Source organism: Convolutriloba macropyga, chromosome 5, assembly GCF_964194025.1.
Source record: "Convolutriloba macropyga chromosome 5, txConMacr16.3, whole genome shotgun sequence".
Lineage (NCBI taxonomy): Eukaryota > Metazoa > Xenacoelomorpha > Acoela > Convolutidae > Convolutriloba > Convolutriloba macropyga.
The window spans coordinates 23,739,376-23,755,874 of record NC_134472.1 but is presented as its reverse complement, the minus strand read 5'-3'; the positions used below and the strand labels follow the sequence as shown (position 1 = coordinate 23,755,874).

The window sequence follows — 16,499 nt, the reverse complement described above, 5'->3', positions numbered from 1 at the left end:
TTGACTTTTCATCACTTTTTTTAAACCAAAGTGAATTTGTTAAATTGCATTTTATTGATTGACAATATTAGGCATTATTTTTACCGTATTAACAGGCATTAATTCATTTAAGCATCTTATGGTAACAAGAATTTTGCTCATTTATAAACAAAAACAGCCTCTAATTTTGTATTTGCTGTCAGTTTGGTGCAATACGAAAAAAATTAGAATATCCCCAAAGAACTGTTTTCGAACCCTTCACAATAAAATAGCCCATTACAACTTTTCTACACTTAGGGGTTGGAGTAAGTCTCAGGGGAGTCGGGAGAGCGAATCTGAATATAATAAAATGAGAGATTTTTTACCTTAAAAGAGAACACCCATCTCCTGTCGGACAAGCTGATCAATGGAATGTACATTTGGGAAGCGACCATTGTGAGGAAGGATACTATCTCGTGGTCACACACTGCCAGCACCGCTATTGTGTTTGTAGAAATGCGCCCGTTCGGCTGACAGTAAAGTCGCATCAAGTCGTACGGGTTCATAGAGTCGTACAATACATCACTCGGTCCGTACTTTTCAAGGGTAACCGCCGACTGTGACGCAATGCTCGAGTCCTGAAAAGCACAGATCAAGAATAAAAAAGAACAGATAAAAAGAATTAAGATGGAGTAATGGGTTTGAGGGATCTAAAGATTCAGTTAAATGATATCATCAAAATGAATGACTTAATGTTGCTTAATGTAACAACTCCAGTATTATTCTTAACTTATTGACCGTAAATTTGAATTCAAAAAGATCAGTTATAATTTGAATCAAAAAGATCTGTTATAAAATTTTGGTAACCGTTCGCTTATTGAATTATTGATACTTGTACAAATTAAAGTTGAATTATTGATACTTGGATAGCAAAAATTTCACTGAAAACTTTCTCAATTTTTTTAAGTACCGGTGCATGCATATTTGCTTTAGTCCTTATAAATAAACTTGTCATCAATACATCATTGATGCCCAATTAATTAGAGAACATCTATGCACTATTATGGATCTTTGCCCGAAACAGACCTTCAATGGTTAAGAGAAGAAGTGAAAAAACAAAAGGAAGCAAAGAAAAGCAGTCGAATTTCAACACACAAAAAACTAAAAAACTGAGAACTGATTTATTTATCTTAAACGCTTGTATCATCATTATTAATTCAAATAAGCAAAATGATTTCCTGAGTATACTTAAGGCGGTCAATGTGACATTCTGGCGCCCAACGTGGTATACGGTCAATGTGACAAAACTGTACAAAAAACAGACACAGTTAATACAATTAATAATATACAAAATAGATGAAGAATATTTGTTCTAACCTAAATTACAGGAGGGCGAGCTGTATGCTCAACTTTTATTTTGTTAAGTCAATTTCGGCCGGTCGATATATTCAATGAAGAAAGTTGTAAGTGGTGTAAAAAATGATAAATAAACACCCATTAAGCACACAAAATTTCTATAGGAGGGTTATTAGATTTTCATGTATTTTCAGGAGTTAACGAGGTTTAAAGTGTTTGTGACTTCAACATTTTTAACGCTAATTTTGTTTCAAAGTTTTAATTTAGAAAAAATTTTGGTACAGTTCTGCTTTTTTTTGGCAATGAGTCAACTCAGATGAGGTACTCAAATGCAATTGCCTGTTCTTTTTACTGTTTATAAAAGACGCTTAACAGTTTTGTACGACCTCTTTTTTTAATCATTTAGACCAACAAGCCGCTAATTTAGCAACAAACGAAATCAGACAATTTTGCGCGAGAAAAGGCAATTTCAGCTCAGAAACGCCCCTGCAGTTTTCACAACAATCAAATGAAGAAGCAAGAGAATCATGGCGCTTTCTAATTTCTGTCGAGATTGCACAGAATTGATGTTTGTACGCTTTTCGCCTGATTTAGTTTTAGTCTAATGAACTTCTGTACTTGCTTACAAATTTTGGAGGCTCTATCAACTTTATATCAAGTTTAGCCCAACAATATCAACTTAGAAAACAGACTTCAAATGAACATTAGTTGTTTCAACTGTAACAATTGTTGACTTAAGGTTGACCATAAGAACAAAAGACTTAAAAAAAATGCAAAACCAGTAATCTTTTTCACTTCACTTGATTTTTGACACTCTCTTCATAAATGAGTTTTCAGTTGAGCATCGTATTAACCCAATAGCTGAAACGTACACGAATAAATTTTAAATGTAAGTGTATTTAACTAAGTTTTAGTTTTGTCCAATTAGTAACAATTTCTTTGAATTAAAAATAAATTTCTCAAACGCTTTTCAAAAAATTGGTCATCTCTCTTAAGTTCTCTGGGAACTCGCTCCATCATACAACTTTCCGATTTGTACTTTCCCTTAACCAGAATTAAAATACAATGGTTTTAATGATTTTCTCCTTAGCACACCTAAGTTACGGTTTGCATAACAAAAATCTGAGAAAATCATTTTAACTACCTTTTGGTATTTGGTTATTTCATTTTTAGATTATCATTTTTATCCATTTTGCTTCCGAAACCTGCTAACCAAACAGTATATGAAACAATTGATTAGATTTAACAAATGATGCTTGCTATAAATGAGAATCAGAGTCAAAACAACAAAAAAACAAGTACGTGCTAATCTCAAATAACCCTTTATATTCTATTTGAAAGCAAATAGCTACAAATTAAAAATGTATCACCCAATCTAAACTTCCTAAACAAATAAGATTTTACGTTTTATCCACGTGACCCATCAATAATAAGATTAATTTACAACACACCAAAAAAATAAGCAAATACTGAAAATCCAGTGAAAAATTTGTTCGAGAACATTCCAATTCAAAGTAAAAAAAATTATTATATAACAACTGAAAACAAGAACTAAGGTTACTTGTACCTCCTTAGAAAGCCAGTGGGTCCTGTCATTAAGGAAATGAAGCGATAGAACAAAAAAATATATTAGCATTGACGGACAGACATCAAAGAAAATAGAGTTAAAGTTTGAACAACCGTAAACTAGCGTCTGAAAACACCAAATAGGTTTTCTAATGCCACATTAGAAAACCATATGGACCTGCTATTAATGACGAAAGTGACAAGACAAGCAAAAGAACCAAAAATTTTTGAAAAACTTTTGCAAAAAAAGTAGGGACAAAGTCATATAAACCATTAGCAGCAAATTACGGGCCGAAACAGTTTCACCTTTACTTTACATTCATTAAAAAAGGAACAACAGTAAAACAGCAGTCAAATTGCGACACAAAAACGTTCTCTCTGAAAATTTTCTCAAGCACGAAACTGTCACTCCAATTTATCACCAATCCGAAAACTTAAACGATGAATTGCCGATGATACAGCAATTCTATGTCATGCAAAGAATGTAGCAAATTTGCAGCTAATAGCTGAAGATACATTAAACAAGACAGATCAATATATGAAACAAAACAGGTTAACCTTGAATGAGGAAAAAACGGAGTTAATGGTGTTCAGGAATGAAAAATTGCCCATCATTGAAACTGTCGATTTCAAGGGACACCGATTGGAATCATCTAAAAATGTAGATATTTAGGTGTAATAATTGGTAGGGAACTGACATACCAAATTCAACTAAAAAGGATATCATCAAAATGGCTTCAGCAATCAGATCATTATATTTGGTTCGTTATCAGGTACCGTTAAAAACAAGAATAAATCCTTTTAAATCACTAGTTTTGTCCCATTTAGATTTTTTTTTCAAAATTTACTATCTTAATCTATTGAAAGAATTAACAAACTGATAAACTGGGGCATAAAAGTTTGCTTTATGAAAACCAAATACGATACTGCCAGAGATCTACTTCCGGAGACTAAAATTCTTCCAGCAGAGCTCCAAATAACACCGGTGTCAATAAATAGGTTTTTCAACATTCTCCAACAAACAAGAAATCGCTCTAATAAACATTTCAGATTTTTAGTAAAAGTGCCAATTATTGCAAACAAACGAACCCGTCACCTTTTCTTAGAACCAAAATGTAAGTCAAAATGAAGTAATGGTTCAATTGTTTGTAACTTTATTCGAAAATGGAACACACTTCCACTCACAGTTAGAAAAGAAACGTCGAAGACCAAATTTAACCAAAAAGTTACAGCGGAAAAGCTTAAACGACACGAAAGAGTTCCAATAGACAGAAGGGTTGCAGGATTCAAACATATTTTTTATTAAACTATTTTAAGAAAACCGAACCTTAGTTTGTTATGAATTAGAAAATAATAATGTTCGATTAATAAATTTATAACATGTAACATTAACCAAGTGGTTAGTTTAGTTTACATGTTTCAGATTTAAAAGAAAAATTCATGCGTTTTCCCTTCTTTACCACTACATCGTTACGGAACTCATCGGTACAATTTGACAACACTCATGTTGACATCAGGAAATTAACAAAAAGTTGAACAGATCAGAAAGAGACGGCGCCTCAATGAAATACAAATACTTTGGATTTTAAAAAAATTGATTACTTGAAAATTTCAAAATAGCCTTCGTATCAATCGGCGACACTTAAAAAAGAAATAAATTTCCACTTCTTTTACTACTCGGGGACAAATCAATTTACAAACTATGAAACAATCCTGATTTTCTTTCCAAATTCTTTAATCAAAATGCGATGCGATAGATGCTGTCGGAACATTGTTTAAAAATCACACCAATTCAAAGCAAGTTAAAGAACACAACCACGAAAAATAAAATGCATTAAACTGAAATACAACCAACAGCATAAAATAAAAATTGACATTGATTCTCCGCATTAGGTGTCTGTCCGAGCGGTTCCCTCGGGCTCTTTCGGTAAGAAATAACTCACATATAACGTTTCGCTATGTAATATTTTGGTAAAGAGAAGAAAAGAAGGTATCCCAGAGCAGAAAACGAGAATAAACAATAACATTTGAATTTTAAAAAAAATACAATAAATTCAACCAGGTATCAGCCATTTTGAACCACCATAAATCTTCCAATTCTGCAATAATCTCAGATTTCGCCAGAAAATTATTTGCAGGTGTCCTGCTAGTTTCAGGAGAGCAATACATTAGCGTTTTTATACGATTTTTTTAAATTAAAAAAATGAGATTTACTAGATTCAAAATGCTGCAGAGCATGCCAAAATTTTGCATTACGTTGACAGATTGACAAGAACCTACACAGAAACAATATTCAAACGAAAAAAAAAACAAATATTGTTAAACACAATCCAAATAAATGATTTGAAGTGTTGCTTTTAACGCAAAAGTTACAGTGTAACAATTAAAAATGGCAAAGCCAGCTTGGGTGGAGCAATAAAACCAACAAACTGACGAAAAAAATCTCAAACCTCAAGTAACCATTGTGTAATAAAGTTTAAAAAATTATCCAAAATTATTGTTTTTTTCCACAACGAAACCTTGTATGAGAATATGACAAACTTTCCATTCAACAATCTATTCATCAGAAGAAAGGTATTAGATCCACTAGCCTATGCTACCAAATGTCCAGTACTTTCTGGTACATAATAAACGAGGAAAACATTCTTTTTACTATAGTCTTTTTGTACAAGTTCAGATATTTTGTTCCACGAAAAAAAACAATTCCAGGTTGTTGACGCATTTCAGGCTGTCAAATCAAAGCGCATTCATAGCAAATTTGCGTATAAAATTTTATTGATGTTTTAGCAGAAAAATCAGAAAGAAACAAAAATTGCACAGATTAAAACTCAATATCGAAAGTAAAAGCAGGAGACACCACAATTCAGTGCAAAATAGTTTCCATTTAGATAATGTATTATGAACTTCTTTGACAGCTCTGTACTGCTGTTATCAGTTTTTTTTCCTTCAGAACGTAAAACAATTTTAGAAGTGTTATCACAGGAAGTATTTCTGAAGTGTTACCACAAGGTTCATGAAATTGTAGAAATGAAAGAGATGTTGAATGTGGATTGTAATAATAGCTACAGGACACGTTCCAAAACACCACAGCTTGTTACTCCAAAATCAACAGAAAGACTAAACTGTCAACAATGTCACTTGAACATAGGAGTCGAGTTTTAATGAACTTTCTGTTGCAAAAAAGGTCTTCAGAAATTCTGAAAAAATGACTGCGTAAAATTCAGAATCTTGTCAGCCGTTTCCAATATAGTTTGATAATGCAGAACAGTGTAATCAAAGAATTTGAGCTCAAGTAACTTGTTTTTTTCCGGGCGTTTCATAAAGATACGAGAGTATCGCCAAACGTTAACTCCTGTTAGTCTACGTTAAATAATTATGATTAATCCGTGTCGTTTTATCATTTTAATGAGAGGGAGAAATTCAATTCAATTCAATTTAATTCAATTTTGTAGTTAACATTTCAGGTTTTGTTCACTTTTTAAATTAATCGTAAATAAATGCATGGATCCAGAATCAAATTTTCTAAAATGAGGTTTTGGTTGAAATCTTCAAGGGACAAATTAAATTTTACATTTATAAGAGTCAATTCATCTGTTAAATAAGTTGCTGAATTCTGATGCTCGGATATAATTATTTGAGAGGCAGACAAAATCATAAATTCTGTTTTCTGAACATTTAGTGTCATCAGTCTTTTGTATTGGAAGTAGTTCTGCAGTGTTAAAAACCATTTCATCTATGAAAAAAAAACTAGTTTCTCAGCAAAATATTAAAAGCAATTTTAACACATTTCGAAAAAGAAAAATCACCTTAGGCAAATAGTGAACAATATTCAACTACATGACGCGCTGTCTTAAGTTCTGTTGTGTACAATTTAAAGCTGTTCACCATTCAGACTTTTAGTTTTTCGTCTATCGAAACAGGGAAAAATTGTTTATCTCAATAAGGGAAATAAAATTTACCTGTAAATTGTCGAGCGCATCTTCATAACTCGTGTAAACCTCTTTCAGACTCTGATTAAATATGCCAGCAACTTTAAACACGAACTTGGTATCCCCATCAGCCTTTCCAAGACGACTGGATGCGTGAACTGATTTCGGAATGAGAGAAGATGTCATAACCAGTAAAGTTATAACATTGATGATAACCAAAGATTTGACCCTGTTTAGTAGCAGACGACATTTCATGCTAGTTACGACCATGGTAACTAAAGGTAATGTAATATTATAATCGATTCTAATAACTAATTAACTACTGAGTTAGTAGATTCAAAATGCTAAACTGAGATAATTTTGGAAAACCAATGAAAATATGACACAGTATTAACTTTTATAGATTCCAATGAAAAAGTTGTTTGATAAAATTTGTATGAGGCAGCATTCTTACGATCTACTAGTGTATAGGTAACTTTGACTCAATTGTTGAGTGTAGAAAACAATCTTTGTTTCAAAACTTTTTTCTATTCACGCATTCTACATAAATTTTCACTGCATTGACTATTCGCATAAATATTGAATGTACTTTTCTTGAGGCTAATTTTGACGATATTCTATGATAAAATAAATTATTTTATGAGTTTTTCAATCAAACATAGCCGACTAACATAGACACAAATAGTGTGTTATACAGAAAAGCTATGGATAAACAACAACCAGTAATAGCACAATAATTTAGGGGTCAGGGGTAAAAAAAATCTGTGAGGGGCAGGAACAGTTTGGAAATATGGAAGCTAGAGGCGTCGAAACCGGGCTAGGGTAAAAACAAGAAAAGGGGTAGAGGTAACTCGAATAGGACTGGTATACAAAACGGGACTAATTTTGGGTAGGTTGTTGGCGCCAAGGGGTGTGAAAAACAAACAAGTAAATAAAACTACCAGTCATATAGGAAGAAAATTGATGAAGAAATAAAGAAAGGCATCATGATGATGATATAAGTAATAATAATACAAAAAAGGTAGGTCGTCTTGTACGGCTACAGCGGGTCATAAAAAGGCTGTGAATAGATATTACTGTGCATTGGTAACTAAGGATAACTTATTTAATAACCACAATTGCTGAAAACCAAACAACATTACGACAATATTGTAGCTGCTAGTTGTTGTTTTTCCCTGTTGTGCTGTTGTTGTTTACAATGGCGTAAAGGACGAAGCTGCATGATGTTGTGAACAATGTTTGTCAGCGATAAGAAATCTTTGACATGTATGACTCCTTTTTGCACCGCCGTTCATCTAAACATTATCAACAGGTTATAATGATAAGTTTCAAAAATAAACCCACATTACTCGTTCAAAATATCCCCAAACTAAGTCAGTTACTCGAGATTTTTAATTTACAGCAGCATGAAGGAATCAGTTATCGATTTGAAATCAACTGGTGATAATAACAATGATTTGTTAAAAACCTAAATTTTGAAAACACAGGCACAAAATAAACTCAATCGCTTGCGTTATTCTCTTATATTCAGTCGTTATGTCATATCTTCATCAAGCGAAACTTGAGCCAAGTTATGCAAAATAGCAAAAATGATTCAAGCAAATCGTTCAAAAAACAATGATTAATTTTATTAAAAAAACACTAATGAATGCAAATCTTTGAACAAATGGAAAAAGGGGCAATGTACAGTTAAAAGTCTGGAAGAGTGTCGAAATTTAAAGAGCTTTATAAATTGATTGTCAATTAAAGCTCTATTTTTAGAAGCAAAATAATAAGAAATCCAACTATTTTTTCAAAGTGAGGTATCAAGTTAATGGAAGGCAAAAAATTATTTAAGAACTGAAATCCAACATTGTCGATGATGTCATTGATTTCAATTACTTTTGGCTCGTTAAACTACTTTCAACAAATGTTCTTTAAACTTTTCTTCAATGTAAATTTTGTTATTCATTTTTCTACACTATCGGATAAGTTATTATAAATAGGAACGTCTTCTGAAAATCTGGATTTTTTTCTCATAAGTATTTTTTGAAGAAACGTAAATGACTTTGTTCGTTTTCAGTTCCTTTAAAAATCAACTGCCGACATTAGCCACTAGATTATCACATAAAACTAAAACATTTATGTTTTTAAACGCTCAATAAAAATTCAGGGTAATAGTGGGGAAACATGGCGTCTAAAAAGCCAATCAGATACAATTCATTTCAACTTGAACAAACATTAAGCAAAATACCCATTTGCTGGCAAAAGCCTCAAATCTGCGTTTAAAACCGGGAACTTGCCAATTAAACTCATTTACAGAGAAATTATTGTGACCCATTTGAGCTAATTAGGGAATGTCTATGACTGTTGATGAACCAAATGACACAATTCTCATGATCTGTTATTAGTTCTCAGCAAAAAAATAATCAATTGCCTAACGAAATTTGCAACAATCTGAGCCCACAGTTACGGATGGAGTTTATATGATTGTTAAAACACTCTTTTGCGATTATATTCCAGCGCCACCTTTCTCCACGTTGCACGTAGGCTTTGAGGAACTCGTATGCGTGATTTTTTTGCATACAATATAAACAATGACCTTTAAAAATTTATGAAATTGAACAATGTTGGCGATTGCTACACAACAAGCCTTGACTACTACTTATTACTACATTGTATGGTTACAATTCAAAAGGTAATACAAATGAAAACTCTTTCGAAATTTTAAGGTACTCCCCTAGTGCTTAGCGATATTTTTTATAGGGATCACCAACTGAAGTTTATCTTTATTGGCAAAGTGATGAGCTTTTTCTCGTCAAAAGACCTTTCAGTTGTGCTCTATTTGGAAACCACTAACAGCAATTTTTTTTTTTGAAAAATTCAAAAAAACGAACTGTCGGAGGAGTAAATTAATTTCACCTAATAAGAAAATACTACGAAATCCAAAACAGGCTTTTTGGAAAAAACAAGAGGTACACACCCAACATCTACAAAATGAAAACAAACAAAATCATTACCAGTCCTTCTAACTGATTGAGAACCCGAAAAATTAGCTAGATCAACTTTTGAGAGGAGCCACCTGGTTCAAACAACTAATCCGAATGATTTCTAATATAAATAATCCCAAGTTTTACATCTTTTCTGGTCAAGCAAAATCAGTCTAATACCATGCCTAATAGAACTTGAAGCCAAAATTCCTCGAAATGTTCTATTTTAAACTCGTTCAAGATATGAGAAAATAATCAAAAAGTCTCTGAAAAGCCTTTTTGTTCACAGTTAAAAATATAAATTAATTTTTCTGATTATTTATACTGCCCATTTAACTCTAGGTGAGGTTATGCATAATGTCAAAAAATGAGGGCTGCATGTTCCAAACTAAGAAAATAACCAAAATCCCCCGAAGTTTAGTGAAAGGTGAAAAAAATATCACTTTTTGCCCTTGTGAGAAACAAAAACCCTGGCAACCAGTTCCGAAAAATTGGAAGCAAAGTTTGCTTTTCTAAAAAAGAATGTTAAACTAAAAACTTTTTCAAAAGTAAATTAGGTAAAGATTTTATAAAAAGATAAGTTTAGCAGCCCATTACCGAGTCATCCAGCAATGTTGAACTTTAGCGATACAATTCTTGTTGAAGTGAACGTGTGAAAAAGAAACAACTGGCTTTTTTATAGAAAACAATTATCAGTCTTCATCAATTTTATAGATGGCATCTGTTCTGGTTGCCTTACGATAGCAAAACATGTTATGCTCACTCGGTCAAAAATATAATCAAAATTAATTTCAATCATTAAAACAAACAAGGCCAATCGCGGTTTGCTGCTCAAAGCACAGCAACTATTCAAACCAAGATATTTGCTTCAGTAGATGTCTCCACCGGGTGTCAAAAAGGTCCAAAATTATTAAATATGGCTGATAAACTGCCGTAATACAGCTGCAGTTGCTTTGTAGATGGATAAATTCATAATGTCAAAGAGAAAAACAGTACCTAATGATACTAGAGAAAAATAGCTAAGAAATCGTCTTGTTTGCATAATTCAAAAAAAAACTTTTCAATGATTCCGACAAAAACAGTAGATGTGAATATTCCACAGTTTAACATGAACAATTCTAATTAAAGCGGGCAAAAGAAAAAAGCATACATAACCAAAAAATCTTTTCATGAGAACAAAACATGAAATGCGCAATCAAACATTAACACATCAACGCCTATAACGCTATTCATTATCATAAAACATATTAAAAATTTCAAAAAAACAGTTAAGGGACAACGTACAAAATTAACAGCATGTGCAAGCACCAATCAAAATCATCTAACACTATAAACTGAAACAATTCGCTTCAAGATAGTCATGATAGAGCAAACACGATCTCCATCAAAACAAAAACGAACTAAACACCTGTTGAGGCAAAACTCGAGTAGTGTCAAAAACATTAACGCCATCTGCTATTATTTGAGACCCATAAAAAGCCCCAGTTATGCTTAATTTGATAGCCAATGAGACCCGACAAAAATGAAATTAGAGACAAGGCAACAAAAAAAACTACAGTAACGGGTAAAACGAGGCGTGTCACAATCGTTGAAACGGTCAAAGTTGAACTGAAATCATTCAAAAAAACCCCCAAATAAGACTCATTAGAGAGCAAGTTATTGATGTCAGCAAGTGCCAGAACAAAAAGAACTTCGAAAAGGGGCAAAAACCAAAAATTCCCTAATGTTTCATGAAAACAAATACTGCCTCAGATCAGCTGAGCCAAAAAATAGAGACTAATCGGCAACGAAAATCAGTACTCCAACTTGAAGTCAAAGAAATAGGACCAGATCTTATAAAACAGACAACGGCCCAATAGAATTCAAATTCTCTAATTGCATTTACTTGATAAAAGGCAGAAAAATAAAGCTAAAACAGGTTCTAATAATTTACTTCAATGAAACTTTGACAGCTGGAGGAATTAACATTTAGTGCAAGGTTTTCCCATTTCTGATATCATTTTTTGACACTGACAGTATTCACAAAATTGCATAAGTGTTTTCATCTAAATTTAGTTGAAATTCTCATAGGAGTCAAATACAAACGTCAAAATTGTGGCTCGAGAAAAAACAAAAACGTAACTGCAATTTTAAAACAAACACAGAAATAGTAGCGGTTTGAGAAAATGATGTCGACTACTGATAGAAAAATTTTGACCAAATATAAAAATCAATCAAACATAAATAACACAATGAGAACAACTATTACCTTTTCAAAATATCAATTTTGAGATTGAAAAAGTTGATCGCACGCACGCACATACACACAAACACACGAACACACACACACACACACACACACACACACGCACGCACACACACACACATACACACACACACACACACACACACACACACACACGCATACACACGAACGGGAACCACTCACACACGCCCATAAATTTTTGATTTGTTGTCAAATATTGATTTCTTGATTTCTAATGTATGAAACAGTGAAAAAAACTTTCTCAAAGGAAGCAAAAGTTTAAATAACGATTTCACTAGATCGATTCCTTTTTTAAGTGCTTTTGAATGATATCACTTTCAATTCTCTACACAAAAGATAATAATTGGCCGCAGGCGTGGCATAAAAATCCACCTCCGAAAATTTGGGTTCGAACAATAAAACGAAAAGTTTGTTTTAGTCAACGTTGATCAATGAAGCAGCAAGACAATTGATGTTAAATTGAAACTAAATTATGATTGATTCATCTTTTAAAAAACTTCTCAAAGTAAGTTACTGTGCGACAAAGAAAAAACTAAAATGGTCTAAATGTCGCTAATGTGCAATGAACTGGTTTCAAAAGAAAAACACTCACTAAAAAGATTTGAGCAGAAAGTAAACTTGGGAGTCTGAAAGACAAAATAGACGATAACCTGAAAAGTGCCAGAGGAATGTCAGCGAATTCAGTTTGCTTCTCTGTGGTCTTCAAAGTAAAGTAGTCAAAATTCACTTTTTAACCTACAGAATTTTCTGTCACTCTTTTCAGGCGGAGTCTGTGGGACTTTAGGAAAGCTAATTTGCGGAATAAATTTCCCGTGATTGTATCAAAAGTTGTCGATCTTTCAAAACATTGCTCAATAACAGACCTCAAATTCAAATTTGCCGCTATTCAATTCGCCTATTCGAAACAATATTTCACAAAATTAAGCTTTGGAAAAGCAGCTCTAATCAAAATTTGGTCCCCTTAAAAACACAATTTGTGACATAAAACCCAAAACAAACTTATTGACGGGTAAGTAATTGGGCCAACCGTTGTCATTGTCTGTATTAAACAGTGTAGTTTTGAAGTCGGGCTAAATTCCAACCGCCCATTTTTAATCAAATAATGCGGTTGCCCAAGTTAACGTGACCGCATGTAGAAATTGAGGAAAAAGCTAACGCCAGTTATGTAAATTAGTATAGCTGCACTGTTCAAATAAGATGGAGAGGAGACAAATTTATCTGGCTTTATTGTGAAATATTTTGAAAGAATTCAAGAGAAAATCGCTTCGACTTTGTCAATAAAAATTACAGGCAAATATGCGCTCAATACGATTTAATTTAAGCCCGATTTTTGGGTTCAAAAGGGGAAGACTCGGGGCTAAAATGGGCGATCTGCTTTTGTAAATAGAAAATGGCGGCTATTTTGTTATTTTTTGGTTTAACTGGACTTTGATAAGACAGAAATGTTGAAGATTTCACGCCAGTAATGGCCGATTCCATTTAATTCAAAGGCCGCCAAAGTTGTTTTTGTTGCAGTAAGGGTCTGGCTCGTTGCTTTCCTCAACAGGGAACGGGCTATTTTGACTAAAATGGGAAAAGGAAAGCTGGAAAAGGAAGGAATAAAATGACTCTTTCCCGTTCTCAGGATATTCGATTTCAACCCCAGTAAACGAGCACCTTTGCCAAATAATAATACTAACTACCCAGTTTAAAACTAACTAGTTCATAAATGACCGAATAGCCATACAATTTTTTAACAATTGTTTCTACTGCTTCCTTGCGTAATTCAATACTAATACATACAAACAAACTCAACATCTTGCAAAAAGCTCAAAAAGTCCGGATTGGCTTTTTAAAACAAATACACACACGGTTAAGATAGAAGATAAGAAATAGTTATAGTAGATTTTTTGTTGCTTTTTAATATAAACATAAGTCAATTGTATATTTGATAAGAGCGCCATTATTCAACTAGACAAAAATACTGAATAGCCTTTTAGCCACGCCCCAGTTCAAGAACCATATAATTGTATTTAAACATTCCAAAATCTTTTGGGGGAAAACTGGATGAAAAAATCAATTCCATAAAAGAAGTTAAATTGGTTGAAAATTAATTCAACGGAAAATTGGTCATATTGCACAACTATAAAGGCATGTAAAAATATGTTACTTAAGTATAGAAATATATGCATATTTTTTGTGTAAGTAGTTGTTTATGTATTTGTGTGTTTGATGTTTATATTATTTATCCCATGCCATGGTTAGGATATAAAGAGTGCAACTTGTTATTAAGATAGTGTATTCCCATCTCTTTAACAACTTTTTTGACACGGCTGCAATTCTTTTGATGGCCAAGTGACCAAGTTAAGGGTTCTTTCATTGACACACATCACAAAATTGTTTGCCAACACAAGTAAATTCAATCCCTTTCCCCCTTTTTTATGGACCAAAAATATACCACAATATTTAGAACATATTCACTGTGTATATCAAAACGCGAGGCTATTGGTATATGTGTGTGTCTTTTGGTGTATATATTTGTGTGAGATTTGAAAATGTCGATACGGCAAACTTGAAAAACAAACAAAGGTGACGTGAAAACAATTGTAAGCGTGAACAAAGTTTCTCCAAATGCTGCTTAAACAATGTTTCTTCAACTCAAATAGCAAAGAATATTATACCAGTCAAATCAGTTCTTGAGAAAAGATGATAAATTTTTAAATGTTTAAAAGCTTTATGCTCACACTTTAAGTTAGAAATGTACAGATCTTAAAAAAAAACTAAGTTAGACTTGCTCAAATTTATAATCCATCTTCAGCAAAAGAGCAAATTATACATATGAAATTTGGAATAAGCTTGTATCAACGCTCCTCTATAAAGACTATGCGAAAAAATGCCGGATTTATATCTGTAATTTGCCGGAGTTGAAACTGGACACAAAAATATCAGAGAGTTTCCAAAGACAATTTATGCAAATAATAGCCTTGACTTAGTACTAAGTTTTCTCATAACTTCAATTTGGACTTCTTTACATTCGAACACTTACCTCCGCTTTGAACGTTTACTTCTGTTTTCGAACAATGGACTTTAACAGTAGCTTAGTTTGTAATATATAGTAATTAGGAACTGCTAGTAGAATTCAAAGTGAAACGGCTATTTCGAGAAATTTTTATCTCATATAAGGCCATCTTATCTACCTAACCTACCTCCGCCAACCTACCCCTATATCTACCCCACCACCTAACCCCATGTGTAACAAAAATATATTTTAGTCTCATATGAATGAAACAAAAATAATTATCTGACAATATTATGTTATAATGTTATATTATAATACTAGTTAATAATATAATTAAATTAAGGATTTTTGAAACTGATAGAAAAGACGCTGATTTTTAACAGAAACTGGAAACGATCCTTAAATTCGCCACTGAAATCCAATGCTAACTTCTACCACACCCTCTATTTGATTTAACTGATTGACTTGATTCATAGTGTACAAAATTGGGATCTTTTCTGCTAGCGCCCCCCCCAGCCTTATATAGCCGTTAAGTTTGCACCCCCCAAAATCTAAGTTTTCGCGAATTGTAAGAGCGATATTTGCATTTCATTGAAACAAGAGTGTATAGGTAGATTGAAGGCACTTTTAGAATAGTTTCCTTAAAAATTTTTAAAAAATCAAGCCCTTATTGTAGCCAATAACACCAAAAATGATCTAATACAGAAATTTTTATTGATGCTTACGTTATATGCAACAAATTTTGGTTGCATACGTAATACTTTCAAACCTTTGCTGTGCTAGCTTTTAGTAAATGCATATTGTTCGTATATGTTCACGTATAAGATTACTAGCTTTAACAATATGTTTAAACATTTATAAATGGGGGTGCCTAACTAAGCGGGGGGGGGGGGGCTCTAGCAGAAAAGATCCCAAAATTGACCACAAACACGACACCTTAATTACTGTGAAAACAACAGAATACAGATCCAGAGAACAACAAAAAAAACATTATATATTCTTCGTATATTGCTGGTTTCTCATTTGTTAAATGAATGCTCAAAATTCTTTCCAACTGATGACTCAAGTAAAGCAGGATATAAATTAATTCACCGGTAGATTTCACTTAAAATTACAAAAACAAGACAGAATATTTAAAAAGAAAGCGCAGTTTTTTCTTTCTAGCTAAAACTGAAATCCATAATTTTTAGCTGGCTCAGTTTTACTAAAACAAAACAACAAACAAAAAGCACAGAGGCGACCTAATTTGTGATAAATGAATTGAAAGCAACAAAAAAATTTTGCAAGAGGCACAAGCGTTTTGCCAAATTTTGCAAATGTGGGTCTGGCTAAATTTTCTTATTAGATGCTTTATTTGAGCAAACTAAAAGATTGTTTTAATTTAAAAAAGCATCGGTTCAAAATTTTTTAGTGTATAAATTTTACACAAAAAAACAACGGCATCGGTACAAAGGCGA

At 32.7% G+C, this 16,499-nt stretch overlaps 1 protein-coding gene across 1 annotated transcript in view; it reads right to left on the bottom strand.

The window, feature by feature from the left end:
* Positions 1–16,499, bottom strand: part of LOC142340317 (uncharacterized) — a 94,470-nt gene that overhangs the window by 59,276 nt on the left and 18,695 nt on the right. The window contains exons 2-3 of the mRNA XM_075390891.1: positions 6,840–8,104; positions 345–596 (exon numbers count right to left, since the gene is read on the bottom strand). Of these exons, the coding sequence (XP_075247006.1) occupies positions 345–596; positions 6,840–7,079 (492 nt within the window). The 5' untranslated portion in view covers positions 7,080–8,104. The remainder of the gene's footprint in view (positions 1–344; positions 597–6,839; positions 8,105–16,499) is intronic.